The sequence below is a fragment of the Nicotiana tomentosiformis genome, chromosome 8, assembly GCF_000390325.3.
Source record: "Nicotiana tomentosiformis chromosome 8, ASM39032v3, whole genome shotgun sequence".
NCBI classification, from domain to species: Eukaryota; Viridiplantae; Streptophyta; class Magnoliopsida; order Solanales; family Solanaceae; genus Nicotiana; species Nicotiana tomentosiformis.
The window spans coordinates 104539711-104555676 of record NC_090819.1 but is presented as its reverse complement, the minus strand read 5'-3'; the positions used below and the strand labels follow the sequence as shown (position 1 = coordinate 104555676).

At 37.9% G+C, this 15966-nt stretch overlaps 2 protein-coding genes across 3 annotated transcripts; one reads left to right on the top strand and one right to left on the bottom strand.

The window, feature by feature from the left end:
- The first annotated feature begins 4283 nt into the window (after positions 1-4283).
- Positions 4284-6313, top strand: LOC138896930 (ethylene-responsive transcription factor WIN1-like). 2 transcript variants are annotated; one of them, XM_070182588.1, is made up of 3 exons: positions 4284-4611; positions 5175-5262; positions 5506-6313. In XM_070182588.1, the coding sequence occupies exons 2-3, from the start codon at positions 5183-5185 to the stop codon at positions 6068-6070; spliced, it is 645 nt and encodes a 214-aa protein (XP_070038689.1). In that variant the 5' UTR covers positions 4284-4611; positions 5175-5182; the 3' UTR covers positions 6071-6313. The 2 variants fall into 2 exon arrangements, with proteins under 2 accessions (XP_070038689.1, XP_070038688.1); XM_070182587.1 differs by lacking the exon at positions 4284-4611 and adding an exon at positions 4951-5039.
- Positions 6314-7109: 796 nt separating this feature from the next.
- On the bottom strand, positions 7110-12418 carry LOC104103457 (RNA-dependent RNA polymerase 6). Its single transcript, XM_070182586.1, has 3 exons — positions 12307-12418; positions 8969-11749; positions 7110-8326 (listed from the first exon to the last, which is right to left on the bottom strand). The coding sequence occupies exons 2-3, from the start codon at positions 11684-11686 to the stop codon at positions 7451-7453; spliced, it is 3594 nt and encodes a 1197-aa protein (XP_070038687.1). The 5' UTR covers positions 11687-11749; positions 12307-12418; the 3' UTR covers positions 7110-7450.
- Between the last annotated feature and the right edge of the window lie 3548 nt (positions 12419-15966).

Below are 15966 nucleotides of genomic sequence, written 5' to 3'. Positions count from 1 at the left end.
TGCGCATTTTTCTGGGTTTAGTTTTATCTCGTACCGTCTTAGTATATAAAAAGCTTTCCTCAAGTGGTCGATATGATCCTCCGCCCTTACGGATTTGACCAGCATATCGTCGATATATCCCTCCATGATATTACCGAGTTGGTCTTTGAACATTCTTGTGACCAATCTTTGATAGATGGCTCTTGCGTTTTTAACCCGAACGACATGACCCTATAACAATATGTTCCTCGGTGGGTGATAAATGTGGTTTTCTCCTAGTCCTCTTCTTCCATGAGTATCTGGTTATAGCCGGAGTATGCGTCCAAGAAACTCAACAGCTCATGCCAGGCCATTGCGTCAAAGAGTTGGTAGATATGTGGCAATGTGAATGAGTTTTTCGGGCATGCTTTGTTTAAGTCTATGAAGTCTACACACATCCTCCATTTCCCGTTTTTCTTTTTAACCATCACCACTTTAGCTATCCACTTGGGATATTTCGACTCCCTGATGGAGCCATTTTCTAATAACTTTTCTACCTCCTCGTGGACGACATCATTGATGGTGGGCATAAACTTTCGTCTGACCTGCCTTACTGGGGATATAATGGGTCGACATTCAACTTGTGTGTGGTGATCTTCTTGGGGATGCCCGACATATCTGCATGGCTGAAGGTGAACAAATCTGCGATAGATATTAAAAATTGACTAAATTTACCTGATTCTTGGAGTATGCAGCCAATGTAGGCCTTTTTGCCGGGATCGTTGGGATCTAATTGAATGGGGTCGAGGTCTTCTACAGTTGAGTTCGCGGCTTCGACCATTTCAGAGTCTGTGATGACGTCCCTGGGCTCTTCTTGTGTCGACCTCGACCCTGTTTCTTTTTCCTTATCTTTCCTTTGTTGGGTCGTCGAGCCATCCATGGATATGCGGTAGCATTCCCGGGACGTGCGATGTTCCTCGCGTATGCTGAATATTTCCCAAGGTGTTGGGAACTTTATCACTTGGTATAAGCTGGAGGGGACGACTCTCATGGGATATATCTATGGTCGTCCTACTATGGCATTGTATGCGGTGGCCCGGTCCATGATATGGAACGTTGTCTCCAAAGTTATGTCGCCAGCGAGGACAGGGAGTGTAATTTCTCCCGAGGTCCATTCAACTGCATTTTTAAAGCCAGTTAGTGTGATGCAGTGTGGCACTATCTTGTCCTCGAGTCTCATCTGGGCGAGGACTCGGGGATGGATAACGCACGCTCCACTCCCGTCATCTACCATGATATGCTTAACATCAGTATTTGAAATTCGTAAAGTAATGACAAGAGCATCGTTGAGGGGGAAGTCAAATCGTCGGCATCTCACTTGTCGAAGATGAGATGCCGACGATGATACTTTCTTCGAGTCCGTCATATCGTTCGTGGGTGATCGATCTTTTGAGCTTGTGGGTGGCGGTGAACTTAATACCGTTAATGGAGGCATCATCATTGCTGCCAATAATCATATTGATGGTACGTATCGGTGAGGGCGGCTTTGACGGGCCTTGACGTTCTCGGCCCCTGGCGAAGGTGTTCCTCCCCTTGTCGCTCAGCAACTCTTTGAGGTGTCATTGCTGTAACATGTTCACAACCTCTTGCCTTAGGGTGATGCAATCTTCTGTCTTATGCCCGCGTTCCTGGTAGAATTCGCAGAGGGCATCGGATTTTCTAGTACTTGGGTCGGACCTCATCTTTGGAGGCCACTTCACCTTCAGTAGGCGACACACAAAAATTGTGAGAAGATAACAAGGGGCATACCTCTCTCGTTCCTGTGAGTCCTCGTCCTCGGCCTAGATGGGCCATCATCATAGCGGGGGGAAGGAAGGGCGAGGGCCCTGACGTAAGGCTGATGTCGTTTCTTATTTGGCCGTGAGACTAGGTGATCCCTTCTTATGTTGTCTCTTTGTTCTCTCCTGGGCTCGGCTTGTACTGAGATGAGCCGTCGAGTTGGTCCGTTAAGGTCTTCATCATCTGCTCGGACTTCGGCACAGTAAGCATTATGGATTTCGTCCCAAGTGGTTGGAAAGTACTTCATCAACTGGCTCAGTAACTTTCTGGTCGCTCTTGAACCCTCTCTACTCAACCCGTTCTGAAAGGTTGCGACTACCATCCCTTCGGACACATTTGGTAAGGTCATCCTTACCCCGTTGAATCGGGCGAAGAAGTCCCTTAGTCCATCTCCTAGGGATTTCTTGATGGCGAAGATGTCGTTTACTCTTGTTTTGGCTTTCTTGGTTCTATGCAGCGGGATGGTAGCTGTGGATACCAGGTTAACGCCCCTCCGGTGAGGGTTTCGCTAAATTACTTCAGCAAAATAGAAGAAACCTATTCCTTGGTAAGATCGTTGCCCTTCATGGCGGTGACCTAATGAGTCACGTGATCTTAGGGATCGGTTGTTCCGTCTTATTTCCTGAGATGCAGTGGCACTTTAAAGGTCTTTGGTATGGCATGTGGGGCTACTTCCTTGCTATACTGCTGCTCTACAAATTTGTCGGTGTCCCTCTTTGGCACTAGCTTAGGGGCACCCGGTATCTTATCGACCCGTTCTTGGTGTTCTTTTATTTGGTCTCTGAGAGTTTTATTCTCGTTCTCCATTTCCTTCATTCTCCTCAAAACAGCAGCGAGGACGATGTCACCTGCATTGTTAGTAACATTGTGAGTTATACCTGGCGTTGGAGGGTCTGGTTGGTCGCCCTGTTCGTCTGCTCGTTGTACCGTTTGGGCTCTTGCGGTCTCTATGGTCATGCATGGAGCTTGTTTGTTGAGCACGCTTACTAATGTATCGGTCAACCACATTTTGAGGAGCTTTTTCATGGTCGGTGGTATCCCCTCTCCTATGGACGTCGAGGTCCCTTTTTCATTTGGTTTTGTCGTACTACAATGGGGGGAGGTGACCTCTCGCTCCTGGGGGAGGCGGTTGGTGTCACGTCATCGCCCAGTATTTCATAACTCTCGTTGATAGCATTCATGAGGCTTCCAGGGATGTCACCTATCACTTTAGTCATGTCTCCTTGGTTACCTGCCATGTAAATTTACGTACGTGCGGAGAAAGAGAAAAACCTTGTAGTTTGTTAGGTTAGCAACTTACATGAGTTGTAGATCTAAAGGAAACCAAAAGATTAGCTAAGAAGTCCCCACAAACGGCGACAAACTGTTTGACCCAAAATTTAGATCTGGGTTTACCCAATTAGATTTAATAAAATAGAGTCAATCTTAGCCAATATTAATATCCGAAAGATATGTTAGCTGATTTTGTAGTTAGAAAATATGTATATTATCCGAATTGCAATAAATGTTGACAATACTAACAATATCCAATGTCACGAAAAGAGGGGAATATCACTAAGTAACAATAAATAGCAATGAATGGCATTTAAGTAAATAAGAACGTGTGAATCACCCGAAAAGGGATGAGATCTATGGTTCCTTCTGACAATGATGAATGATTGATGAGCCTTCGAATGTCCAGATTGTTCTTGGATCGAGTGGAAAAGTTAGGCAAGGATCTTAAGAAAAAGGTATTTGCTTGTATGTGCAATAAAGCCAAATTCTACATAGAAAGTCAATATGTTTTCTTACAAATGAATATTTTATGTCCCTTATCCTTGTGTCTCTTTCTATTTATATAGAACACATACCTAAAAAAATCCTAATAGTACAGGTACAGAGAATATTCACTAGAATATTCTCTTTTGATGTCTTATCCTAAAACTAGTTGTTATTCACTATGGTGAGTGCTCGACCTCGACCTTAATCTTCGCTGACTGTTCGACCTTGATTTTCAATAGCTTCATCGGCTCTGCCCTTTATTTTTTTAGAGACCACTTCGACCTTGGGCAGACCTTTATTGAAGTCGTACCGGTGACACGTGGCAGCCCACGAGAGCCTTCTTAATGCTGATACGCTTTGATCATGCCAAAGGTAATTTTTGACCCGTACAATATCTACAAAACTTTTCCTTGAATTTTTGTACTTATCTGTGGCAGGATGAGTATTGTTCTTAGATTAGTAGTTCTCATGTCATATTATCATAATTAATACCACGCAATTACTCCGCCTAATAAGATGGAGTAATAATAAACCAAAACAGTACTGCTAAGTGGACACCTATATCTTCTTTCTTTTCTTACATTCACACTATTCATTGACTGTTTTCTATGTTTTAACAACGGAATACAATTTGGAAATTCCTAGAAAACATGCTAATTTGATTCCCTTCTTCATCATTGTAACAAGTATCAAAGTCCCCTCTTTCTCCCTTTCCGTTCCTACTTAATTTCACCATATCTACCAACCAAATATAGTTAGGAGTTTAAAATATTCCTTAGTAATGTCAAAAATGGAAAGCTGCATCCATACTTGAGGAAAGTATTAGGTTTCCATAAAGATGACAGTGTGTATTACTTGGTAATTAAAGTTAGAAGTTCAGTAGAGTTTGAAAAAGATGGAGAATGGAGAAGAAAAGAAGAAGCCCGTTTCTTCTTTTTCCACATAAAGCCAGACTCAAATGTTGGCAAAAACTTTGTCCTATGTATTACTTTCTCATTTACTACCCTGCAGTTATGGCTATTAAGGTTCAGTCAAGAGATTATAGATGAGCAGGTGAACTCTTTTATTGCACTCTCCAACTCCCTCCACTCCCCCCCCCAAGTGATCATCTGTATATAAACACACACATATATAATATATATATATATATATATATATATATATATATATATATACAGAAAGTTATTTTCAGCTATTATGAATAATCACAGTTCATGTCACTTCATTTAAGCCCGCCATAATCAAATACATTTATGTATTTTGAGGATTCGTCATAAATTGACTAGTTTTACGCTAACCGTCAACGTACTGGAAATCTTCTTCTTTATTCGGGTTGGGGACCAGCAATGTAAGAGAGTTATTTATATTTATTGGAGCAGAAAATGAACATTTGATCTACAGTGTACTTTGTAGACTTTACCTACCTTCTCTATAAATTCCATTACTAAACTTATCTTCCTCCTCTACCGACACCACTCTCTGTAATGGCTTTAATTCTTCTCATCTAACCCTCATTTCATCATTCATTTCTGTGTCACCCTTTATCAGAACTTCTGCAATTTTTGTTTTTTTTTTTTGGTTTAATTTTTCTTACAAATATTAATATTCTGTGACAGAGAAGAACATGGTACAATCAAAGAAGTTCAAAGGTGTCAGACAACGCCAGTGGGGCTCTTGGGTTTCTGAAATTCGCCACCCTTTGCTGTAAGTTCACTCCCCCACCCCACAACCAAAACTATAAGTACAGAAGCACTCCTACTTATTAACTTTCCCACATTCTTTTGCTCTGAGTATTTTCTCCAGGATATGAAAATGCTGCTACACTGTATCTTTACTAGTGCTATAAAAATGCCAACTTTCCCCTACAATTTAATGTTTCTTGAATTTCCAAATCTTTGTATACATGATCTCATTCTGTTCTAAGAGACCAAGTCTTTCTGCTTATAGGAAGAAAAGGATATGGCTCGGAACATTTGAGACAGCAGAGGAAGCAGCAAGAGCATATGATGAAGCAGCAATCTTGATGAATGGTCAAGTTGCAAAAACAAACTTCCCAATAGTGAAGGAGAATCATGTTAACAACAGTAATGACAAGAAATTCCCCTTATCTTCTTCATCAACACTGTCCACTGTGCTCAATGCAAAGCTGAGGAAATGTTGCAAATATCCAGCACCTTCCATGACCTGTCTGAGGCTCGATAACGATAATTGTCATATTGGAGTATGGCAAAAAAGATCAGGAAAAAATTCAGGTTCTAATTGGATAACAAAAATTGAGCTTGGGAAGAAGGAGGAGCCTCATCAAAGCCATGAGAGTATGAATTCTTGGTCTCTATCATCATCCTCTGGTTCTACATCCTCTTCATCTTCTTCTGAACTAGGAATAAGTAAGCCATTGGATGAAGAAAACAGAGCTGCTATGCAGATGGTTGAAGAGCTACTCTATTGGAATTCTCCATTTTCTTCTGCACCTATTAGTGATCTCTCTCCCTCTTTTTCCAACTCTAAGTGATAGCAAATGTGGGATGTAGTACATAGTTAATTAGGTACCCTTAGACCAGTTACAGTATCCCCCACCCAAAAAAAAAAAAAAAACCCCTTTGTTAAAAGGTGTCTTCCCTAAATACCATAATCTACAATAATATGGCCTAAAAAGAAGTTGGATATTCAACTGGCCCTATCTCACTCCTTATATGATCAGATATATGTATATGAAGATGAGTAATACTACCATAAAGTGGCGCTCATTTCTTAATTAAGCTCATTTAATCCTCTAACACATAAATAGGTTGTATGAATTGCTCCAAGATCCTTCTTTTATTTCTTGCAGACTTCATATTTCTGCCATTTCCCCTCTATCAGGCAAAGAGTTGTGTTAGATGGGAAACAAGTGCATTAAATTTAGGCCAGATAGGACATGTGTGGTTTAAGAGTTGGTCAACCTAACCAGCTAGAATCCACTGGGACAGTTCTTGCCCCATTAATTGCTGCTGTACAAAAGGTGTCCTATATTTCATGTGGCTTGAGAAGAAAATGAGTTTCAAGAACAAGGTTGAAAACTGAAGGGCACTTCTGTTTGGTTGACAACAAACCATGTGGTCTGAAAGGATTTGCACTTCCTAAAACCCCTTACAGATCATCATGCCAAACAGAGACTACAATGAGCTCAAAACAGAGTGGTTGAATCTCACATTAATGTTCTTCACCGCCAACGGGGGAAAAAGAAAAAGCAAAACTGAATCAGCAAAGAAATTGTTAGGAGTAGTTGTAAATATTCTGTAATTAAGGATACAGCTTAGTGAATATCTTCCACATCAATTAGAAGCAATTAGGGAGATTGAATTATGTTCAAAAAAAATAAATCAGGGAGACTACGAGTGTGAGAAAAAAAACTGCCAAAGGTTAACTTTGGTACCATGTGAAAAAATCTTAACTTCCAACTCAGAATCTCAAAGCAATAGGTAAAACAATTCAATTTAGAAGCTCCTTTGGATGATTTTTACACCCGAACGTGGCCATTTGGGACAGTACATAACTTAACAGCGACAAAGTATCCTCCATCCTCTCCTGTTCCTCGTTATCGCATTTTAACATGATTATACATAACAAAGTCTTTCTTCTGACCAAAAATAATAAAAGAAAAATGAAATTACAAGCTCATGAGACAATTCTGAAATGCGAAGACATTCATAAAAACCAAAAATATATGAGAACTATTCCAAGAAAACTCGGGCAACAAGCAAATCACCAGTATCAGCAGGCAAACTCATGGAACAAATTACATATAATAACAGATCAACATAAGGAAAGAGGAGATTAGGAGGTCCTAAAGGACATCAAACCAGGTATTGATAATGGCAGAGAGGCCTTGCAGCCAAAGAGTTGATGAGCATCATATTTTGTCAACAAGATACCTTCCAAGGGAATTGATTGGCTTGGTAGAGTCGGAATACTGCAATCCCCTGTGCCTAATTTTAATTCGAGCAAGGTAATCTGCTGCAATCCATGCAAAACTTAACATTACAGTATTTGAGACAGCATCTGCCAATTGCAACTCCAGTGATCTAGCAACCCAATGAGGATGGTAGGTGACCTGATACCATGCAGATGCCTTTCTTTCATACATATCATTCTTCTCATCATCAGGAAGAAGATCAAAATCAGGCTCCATACGCTCGAAGACATTCCTGAACTCCTTCCTCAGCGTATTATATGCGTGCTTCAGCCTCTCTTTTAATTCTCCTTGCTTCTTAGCATTGTACTTCGGCATGGACCATATATATCCAGTAACCACCTCTTCTTCCCTGTTCACTTTGTATTGTCCTAAAAGTCCATTCAATTGACCATCATAAGAACATTTGCTGTTCCATGCATCGTCTATGAAAGTTGTGGATCCTAGGATCTCAAGAGTAGTGTCATATGGGATGTCTTTTGGGACAACCTCAAGTCCAGCAGATACTTCACCCTCTGCATCACATACATCTTTCACTTGCCTATACAATTTGCCCAAAATTTTCTTTGACTTGTATGATTGGAATTCCTCTTTCCCCATGAAGTCGGGATACATTTTTGGTTTGAGGTCAAAAGGCATGGTTACAAGTTTTCCAGTTTTGGGGAAATCAACGGCTAGAGCAGCAAGCTCTGCCAATTTTAGGCACTTCTCATCCAAAGCTCCAAATCCACTGAGGTCAGCATGAACCACATGTGCGTTGCAGATTTCTCCTAGACTCTCTTGGACCATGTTTTTTGAAAAAAAATCTATTATGTCCTGTAAACAGAGCAAAAGATATTTAAGACTGAATAAATACCACATGTGAAAAATAAAACATAAATTAATATTATTCAACCAGTTAAATGATCCAACCAATAACAAGTTCCAAAAAGTAGACTTAAATTTCTAATCAAGCGCAAAGTTTTGAATATAGCCTGATAGCACAAATAATCACAAATATTTGAGCCATGAAGAGCACAAGATCTTTGTAAGTGTCTTTTGCTTTATCTTTTTATTTCTAGCGAGTGTGCCGACAGAAAAAGAGTCTCCCTCTTCTATTACAACTAAATCAATTACGGACAAACCAAACAGCTTAAATATGATCAAATGCAAACAACTTACCATAAAAAGGAAAATACACATATCAGAGAAGCATCAAGTTGGGGCTCACAAGACAAGAAAAGTGAGCAACAAGTATATCTTACTTGTGCAACAAAAATAAAAACAGTTGTTAAATACAAATATTAGCTAAAAAAGTAATGGTAGCTTTTCTAGAAGGCTTATAAATATTTCATCAACATTCTAACCAAATGAACATTATGTTGCAAAACAAACTTATAAGCATCTGAAAAAGCTAACAAATATTTAGGAAGATATGAATCAAAGCTGCAAGAAATATCATTAATGTTGGGTAGCTACCATATGATTAACTTGACGACCCAACTGTTTGACTTCCGCAGGTTCATAGTTCATGGGTATCCAGCTTTTCTTACTGGGTGGGATGAGATTTTCATCCCAAGTGACAAAGTAGAGGTCACCGTCCAGGTCACTTCCTGATGCTTCATTTGAATGTGGCCTATCCCCCTTCTGAGGAAAGACCAGACAATCATAGAGATGGCTTAAACTAGGAACATCTACAGCCTCCAGAATCCTCACATCCCCGGGATGAAGACACGGGTTTTTTGCAATTACAACAAGGCCCTTTACTACTTGAAGATTTTTCTTTATATCAGAAAATTTCGGACCATGCTTAACAAAACAATTCTCCAACGAAGGGCTTGACACTTGAATAAAGCATTGGCCTTGCTCAAGCTCACCTAATTCATCCAAACAGCCCATCAACCACCTTCCTGAAGGAACAAATATCCTTGCCTTATTCCTGAGGTCCCCAAGCTGAGAAGCTCTTATGCTAGACAGCATCCCTCTTAAATGAGGCTCACTTTGAGGTTTAAAACCTGCACTCAACATTAGAGCTGCAGTATTTCCTGCCTCAGCACATGAAGCTGTGATGACATCAAAAGCCACGTCCGAATCCACGAGCATTTTATCCAACCCTGATATCATTTCTTTTTGCATTTCCCAGAATATTCCATCTTTAACGTCCAAGGAAGAGAGCAGGGTTACTATTTGCCGGTTCAGGAAACCAGGTTGAAATCTCGTCCAAGAGCATATTTCAAGGATAGTGTGATTTGAGTCGAATTTCTTCATACTTGGCCTCAGAGAAAGGAGGATGCCATCATTCTTTGTCGGCCAACAAGCAACAACACCTTTACAACCAGCATATCTTATCTGATAAGCAGAAGGAGGATTGACATTTAAATGCAGCTTCTCTGCAACTTCTATAGCTAGATCTGCTGATATCATGCCGATTCCATCAGAGAAAACATACCCATTTCTTTCAATATCTGGAAGCTCTGAGTTAACTTCACTTGAAGGGACTTCCACTGTTGCATAAGTTGATGAAAAGCACTGTCCCATCCTAGCTGCACATTTGGCGACATTCCTGTTACTGAACCTCCCCATCCAGCTTATGATTCCGGGCACCCTAATTTTAGGGTCTTCTGCAAAAAACCAGGCAGAACGATCCCTCAGCTGGTTAGCTGAGAATGCCAAAAAGGAGTACTTTCGACCACACAAATGAAATCCTTTACTCAGAATACTTTTCACCCTTTGGAAGATTGCAGTTCTCTGGGGATTCGAATTTGATGTGATTTCCCTCACAATGGTAGCAGCATAGTATGTCAGCACATTCCTATTCAAGTTCCGCATGCCCTCGTCCATGAATGTAACTCTCAAAAATCGATCTGCAACATGTTTGTAATTCCTGAGGACTCTGTTGGAAAGCTCCACAGTCGGCGGAAGACAGTATGCTTTGGTTGGGGTAATAACCAATCTCCTAACCTCTTCAATATCATCCAACTCTCCAGTTCTGTCGAGAAGTTTAGGGTTTTTCAACAGCCATTTCTGGATGCCTGCTAACTTCTGAATAGCATCATTGACAGGCCATTTGTAAGAAAACATGTGCTTCAGTGCAGCTAAATTAACCTCCTCCTGATGACTTCTAAGTAAATAAAAGAATTCATTAGCCATTTGATGCTGATTAACTATGCCCTTGTGCAAAACCGCATTCACCAGAAACAAGACCTTAAAGCTTATACCTTCATTTTGGAAGCAGAAGAAAGGATCTGACATGGACACCCCAAAATCAGGCTCATCCTTCACCCGGAGCATCTTCCGGTTACACATTTCTACCATGGGCACCCTACGAAAACTGAAATATGCCATGGCCTTCTCAAAGCTAGGACCATTGCGAGGTCGAATTGAAATACGGTAGGTATTACACCTACCAATGGCACCACTACCTGTAATGTCTGTGGTACGGATCCATTGATCATCATCGTCTAACAAGTCAAATGCAACTGATTCTTCAATATCATCATCAGCAGTTCTATAGAAAACCAATGGAGATGAAGCCAACTGAAACAGTATTACCAAAGACGTAAAGTCTTTACATTTCTTTATCTCATTGATTTCCCTTACCAAAAACTCAATCTTGAAATTGCATTTTATAATGGCATGTCTGGCTTCACCCCTGAAAGAGAAAGCAGTATCCTTTGTGAAAAGTATTTTGCATGTCCCGTTGAATGGGTCCACAAGAAAGTCAACACCAGTACGAGGTCCCCTCCAACCAACCACAAAGTCATCTTTACTAACCAGAACTCCCATTTCTACACTAACATCTGAAAATTTAAAGGGCATGGTAGTTCTTCTCCGCTGATTCAGACGATAGGGATTCTCAGGTCCCAAACTAACGATCAAAGGCTTCTTTCCTAATATGAGCTCATTACCCCCAGCAGCAGCCAGAGCATGCTTTGCGGACTCTGAAGATGCAAAATGAACGAATGCATGAGGTACCACTTTTTCGTAATTATTCATTCTTTGCACCTTCTCTGCATCAATGTCATAAGTTGGGTAAGAGTCAGGAGGGGTGGATGAAATCTTTAATCTACACCTCCATACTTGTCCAACTTGTTCTTCCAGATATTCTGAAAGCATTTTCGCATTGACATCATTGTCGAACCCACCAACACTAATTTGAGTCACTACGAGTTCCTTTTCAGAGCCCTCTGATCCCATCTTTTTCTTTAACGAGTCACAAGTACTTTTGGACTTGCTTGTTCACACAACATCCAAGTTCACCTGTTATATGACCCAATATTTGTGAGAAAAATGAAACATAACAAACATTAACTGAAAGGAGAAAAATGAACAACAAATGAGGCAGCAAAATGTTTAACTATTTATAGAATACAATAGCGCATCAGGTTGCTGAGAAGGATCAGTTATGAGCTGGAAAATCATAGTTCATGATTGTACAATCGACTTGTTGATTATTCATTTAGACCGCATGGATAACCTTCTAAAAGGTCCTTAAGCATTTCTACTTTCTAAGTGCAGAGAAAAATAGATTAACAAATAAACTAACCAATTATGCACAAGAAAATGAAATATAAGTGCTGCATTTCAGTAATTAGACAGTGATGAGACACCGTGGAAGAAAAAAAATCAAGGAAGTAGAGGACAACATGGGTCAATAACTCCTCTTCTTTACCAATTGACTATTTGAAAAGCAGACATCTGCAAATCAGTATTTTGTACTATCTTCAGGTTTTAATCATGTTTTTTGTCCATGACTCCTTTGGTACATCTGTTTATCAGATTTGTTTGAATTTCACTGCAAAAGGTCACTGACTAACCTTTCAGTGCCCATATAAGAGCATCTAATTATCTGGCTCTGTGAATTAAAGACATTCAGCTAGCAGATAACTAGTCAACAATCTCAGAACACATCTCTTAACCTAAAATTTGATACTCTCCGAAGAAGAAAACCTAAATAAACCCACAACTATAGTTGCAACTTATTGAAGAAGCTTACAGTTACAGGGAAGGTTTTTGGACACAGTGGGGCCCAAAGGAGGGGTGGCTAAGGGGCCGGGGTTCCTTTTTCACGCGGGAAGGATGTATCCATTTCGCTCTTTTGAGTACGGAGAATATTTGCAGGAAAAGCAAACCAAAAAGAATAATAAAAGAATGTACAATTTCATTTTTCTAAACTTTATAGTATTGCCTAATACCCCTCCCTATTGTTTCATGTAATCGGTGTTTCCCCCATTTTTGCGTTACATATTTATTACTATGTTGTATGAAGGAAAATTATGTTTAATAACAATTTAAAGTGGTCCCTCGTGTATTTTGTAGATTAAAAATATTACTATTGCTTACCCCAACATGAGTATTAGAATAAAATGAAACCATTCTTGTACTAACCAATGTGATAATCCTAGGAAATACTGGAAAAGCCGAAAAAGCCATGAAATATTTTTTAAAATAAAATACCATATAATCCAATTCCAATCAAATTTATTAAAGTAGAAATGGCATCAGCTAGCCGATTTTAAAGGCATCATTTAAAATATATGCATTTTTAAAAAGAATATAAAGTATAATCAGATTTGGCAAACTTCAAATTTCCTCCTTCAAATCTTCGAGTTTGAAATTAAATTTTGAACTGCTAAAGCGTAACTTCAAATCCGAAATTAAAGTTTGAGTCCAAAGCAATTACATTTTATATGCTTTGCTATGTTATAAAGAATATGACCCTGAGATTGTGCACTTCACCGTTTCTTAAAGGCGAAGCTCTAGCAGTGGCGGAGCTAGAGAAGTAAATATAGGTCCAAACGAACTCAGTAACTTTTGTTAAGATTTTGTATTTGTATTAAAAGTTTATAAGATATATATAAATATTAAATTATGAACACAGTAACTAAAACGAGTTATGAATTCGATGATAAGTTCAAAACTTATAAACTTTAAATTATGACCGTCTATGTTTAGCAGCCAAAGTTGTGAGTACCTTACATGGCCCTTAAGCATGCCCCCATGAGAAGAACACGGACTGCCTAGCTTAGCATAAAATAATAGTAATATGTTTGGTTGGAAGGATTTAAGAAAATAATTCGCGCATATAAGTAATACAATATTGGTTGGTTGTGTAAGAAAAAATAATTCTTATATAACTTTTTACTGCTTTAGTACATGAAGTATCTTGGGATGAGCAGTTTAATATATGACTTGTACATGAAACTCGTGACTCTTTTGCTTTGTCAATGTATGATTAAGAGACTACTTGTTTTGATGGGAAAAAAAATTAACAATATTAAATAATACTTGCATTAAATTAAACAAGAACTTATATTACGTTATAGAGATAAAAATATCTTGAATTAACCCGTAAACTAGTTAATGAATTGAAAATTGTTGCATTTTTCTTTAAAGGGTATGAATAGAAAAGGGAAGAGGCACCTTTTCGATTGCACATCTCCATATCACCCTTGTCACACCTTATTTTTCTCAAGGGATAGGGAGTTTTTTCAATTTAAGTGACATTATTAAAATGAGATTATTTTATTTTTATTTTTTTAAGAGTCGCCACTCGGAATTATTGAATTATAGTGTTCCGAGTCACCATTTATTTTAAATCCCAAATCAAGGAAATTTTACACTGAATTATGGTCCGCGAACACATAAGACCGAGTAAGGAATTCTGTTAACCCGGAAGAAGGTGTTAGGCATTCTCGGATTCCGTGGTTCTAGCACGGTCGCTTTAATAATTATACTTGGCTTAACTAATTCTGGATATTTTATATTCTAGGAAAATTTATGCATTTTTTGCCTTAAACCGCTTTTAATTGCTTGCTTATTCGTAATTATGAAATTATCTTGAAACGAGTTACGTGTACGTATATTCATTTTGTTTAGCGCATTAAAAATCATGTCACGCATGTGTGTACATAATTGATAACACTTTTATTATTATTAAGATTATTCAGTCAAAGTCGCGTGAATGCGTACCTTAAATTATTTTGGAAATCATAATTGTGTCGCGCGAACGTGTACATAACTACGATGATTTGATTAATTTAGAGCACACTTGAAATACACTACCGTGTTCATGAATTATTTTTCCTAAACTAATTTAAAAATTATTGTAAAGTCAAGAGTTATGAAATGTATTTATGTAGAACTAGAAGTATAGAATTTAATTACTATAATTATTTACAAAATGAATTACTTTACTAAGTTATGAAAAGTATCTGAAATTATTCATTATAGAAGAAATATGAGGTAGCTTATGAATTTTATTACCATGGGCCATAGTCATCCGACCCAAAAATTTCTAAAGGTCCGATCTTTCTAATTTTAAAGTCAGAAAATTCCATGGCCCATTCTTTCTTAATATCAAAATTATTTCATGGCACATCAACGTTCGTATGGCCCAATTCCTTTTCTACATTGCTACTTTTTGTACCTTGATTTACTCTAACATGAATTTTTACTTCTCTAAAATTATATTAAATAAATAATGACAGTAAAAATTTCACGCCTTACTAATTCATGGAACTTAATATTTTATAAAACTAATCCACCAAAAATAGCTAGAAAATTTAAGAAAAACTAACCAAGAACAGGAAAATTATTATTGTTTATGGATTAAAAGGAAACAAACATATTCTTGGTAAAGCTTTAAACCAACAAAAGATAACAAACTAATTTATGCTAACTATGACCAAGAAAAACAATATGCTCAAATAATCAATAAGTATGAACCATAAAATTTTACTCAAATACCCATTATAATTTAAAAAATATCCAAACTTATATATTAATCAAGGATAAAGTAAGAAATGGACCTCGATACAGCTTCTCACGAAATCGAATGAAATGAAGAAAGGAAATCTGACCGGAGTCTGGCTCGCCGGAGACCTCAACGAAGACGGAGAGAAAAAGTCGGAACCTTATTACGTTTATTAGGATACTTCAAGGGTGTTTTTAGGCTTGAATTTTGGGTATTTTCGAGTTTTAAACGGGGTGATGAATTGCTGGATTGTTTGAAATAAAGAGGAAGAAAGAATGACACGAGTAGAAACTCCCTTAGCGTAAAAGAAGAAAAACAATTCTCTCAATTCCCTCCTCTCATTTTTCGCTCTCCTTATTCTCCTTACATTTTATCTTCTATTTATAGAAAAAAATTCGGATTTTTTTCAGATTTGTTTTTAATTATTATTTTTTTTAATTAAACAATTCCCATTTTTCTTCTTTTCAAAAACAAATAAATTCCCCACTTTCCTTTATTTTTAATTTTTAATTTCCCACATTTTACTTTTATTATATTTAAATTCCCACTTTTTTTATTTTTTTTTATTTTCCACTTATTTTACTTTTCTTTTTTTAATTTTTACTTTCTTTTACTTTTTTTAAAAAAATTTCACCTACCTTTACTTTTATTTTTTAATTCCAACTTTCTTTTACTTTTCATTTTTTAAATTTACACATTCTTTTACTTTTATGTTTTTAAT

Excerpts from the sequence above, each read along its gene's own strand:
- LOC138896930 (XM_070182588.1), top strand. The coding sequence starts at position 5,183 with ATGGTACAATCAAAGAAGTTCAAAGGTGTCAGACAACGCCAGTGGGGC. Across the intron at positions 5,263-5,505 it reads GAAATTCGCCACCCTTTGCT|GAAGAAAAGGATATGGCTCG; the intron begins GTAAGTTCACTC and ends TTCTGCTTATAG.
- LOC104103457 (XM_070182586.1), bottom strand. The coding sequence starts at position 11,686 with ATGGGATCAGAGGGCTCTGAAAAGGAACTCGTAGTGACTCAAATTAGT. Across the intron at positions 8,327-8,968 it reads GTCGTCAAGTTAATCATATG|GACATAATAGATTTTTTTTC; the intron begins GTAGCTACCCAA and ends CTCTGTTTACAG.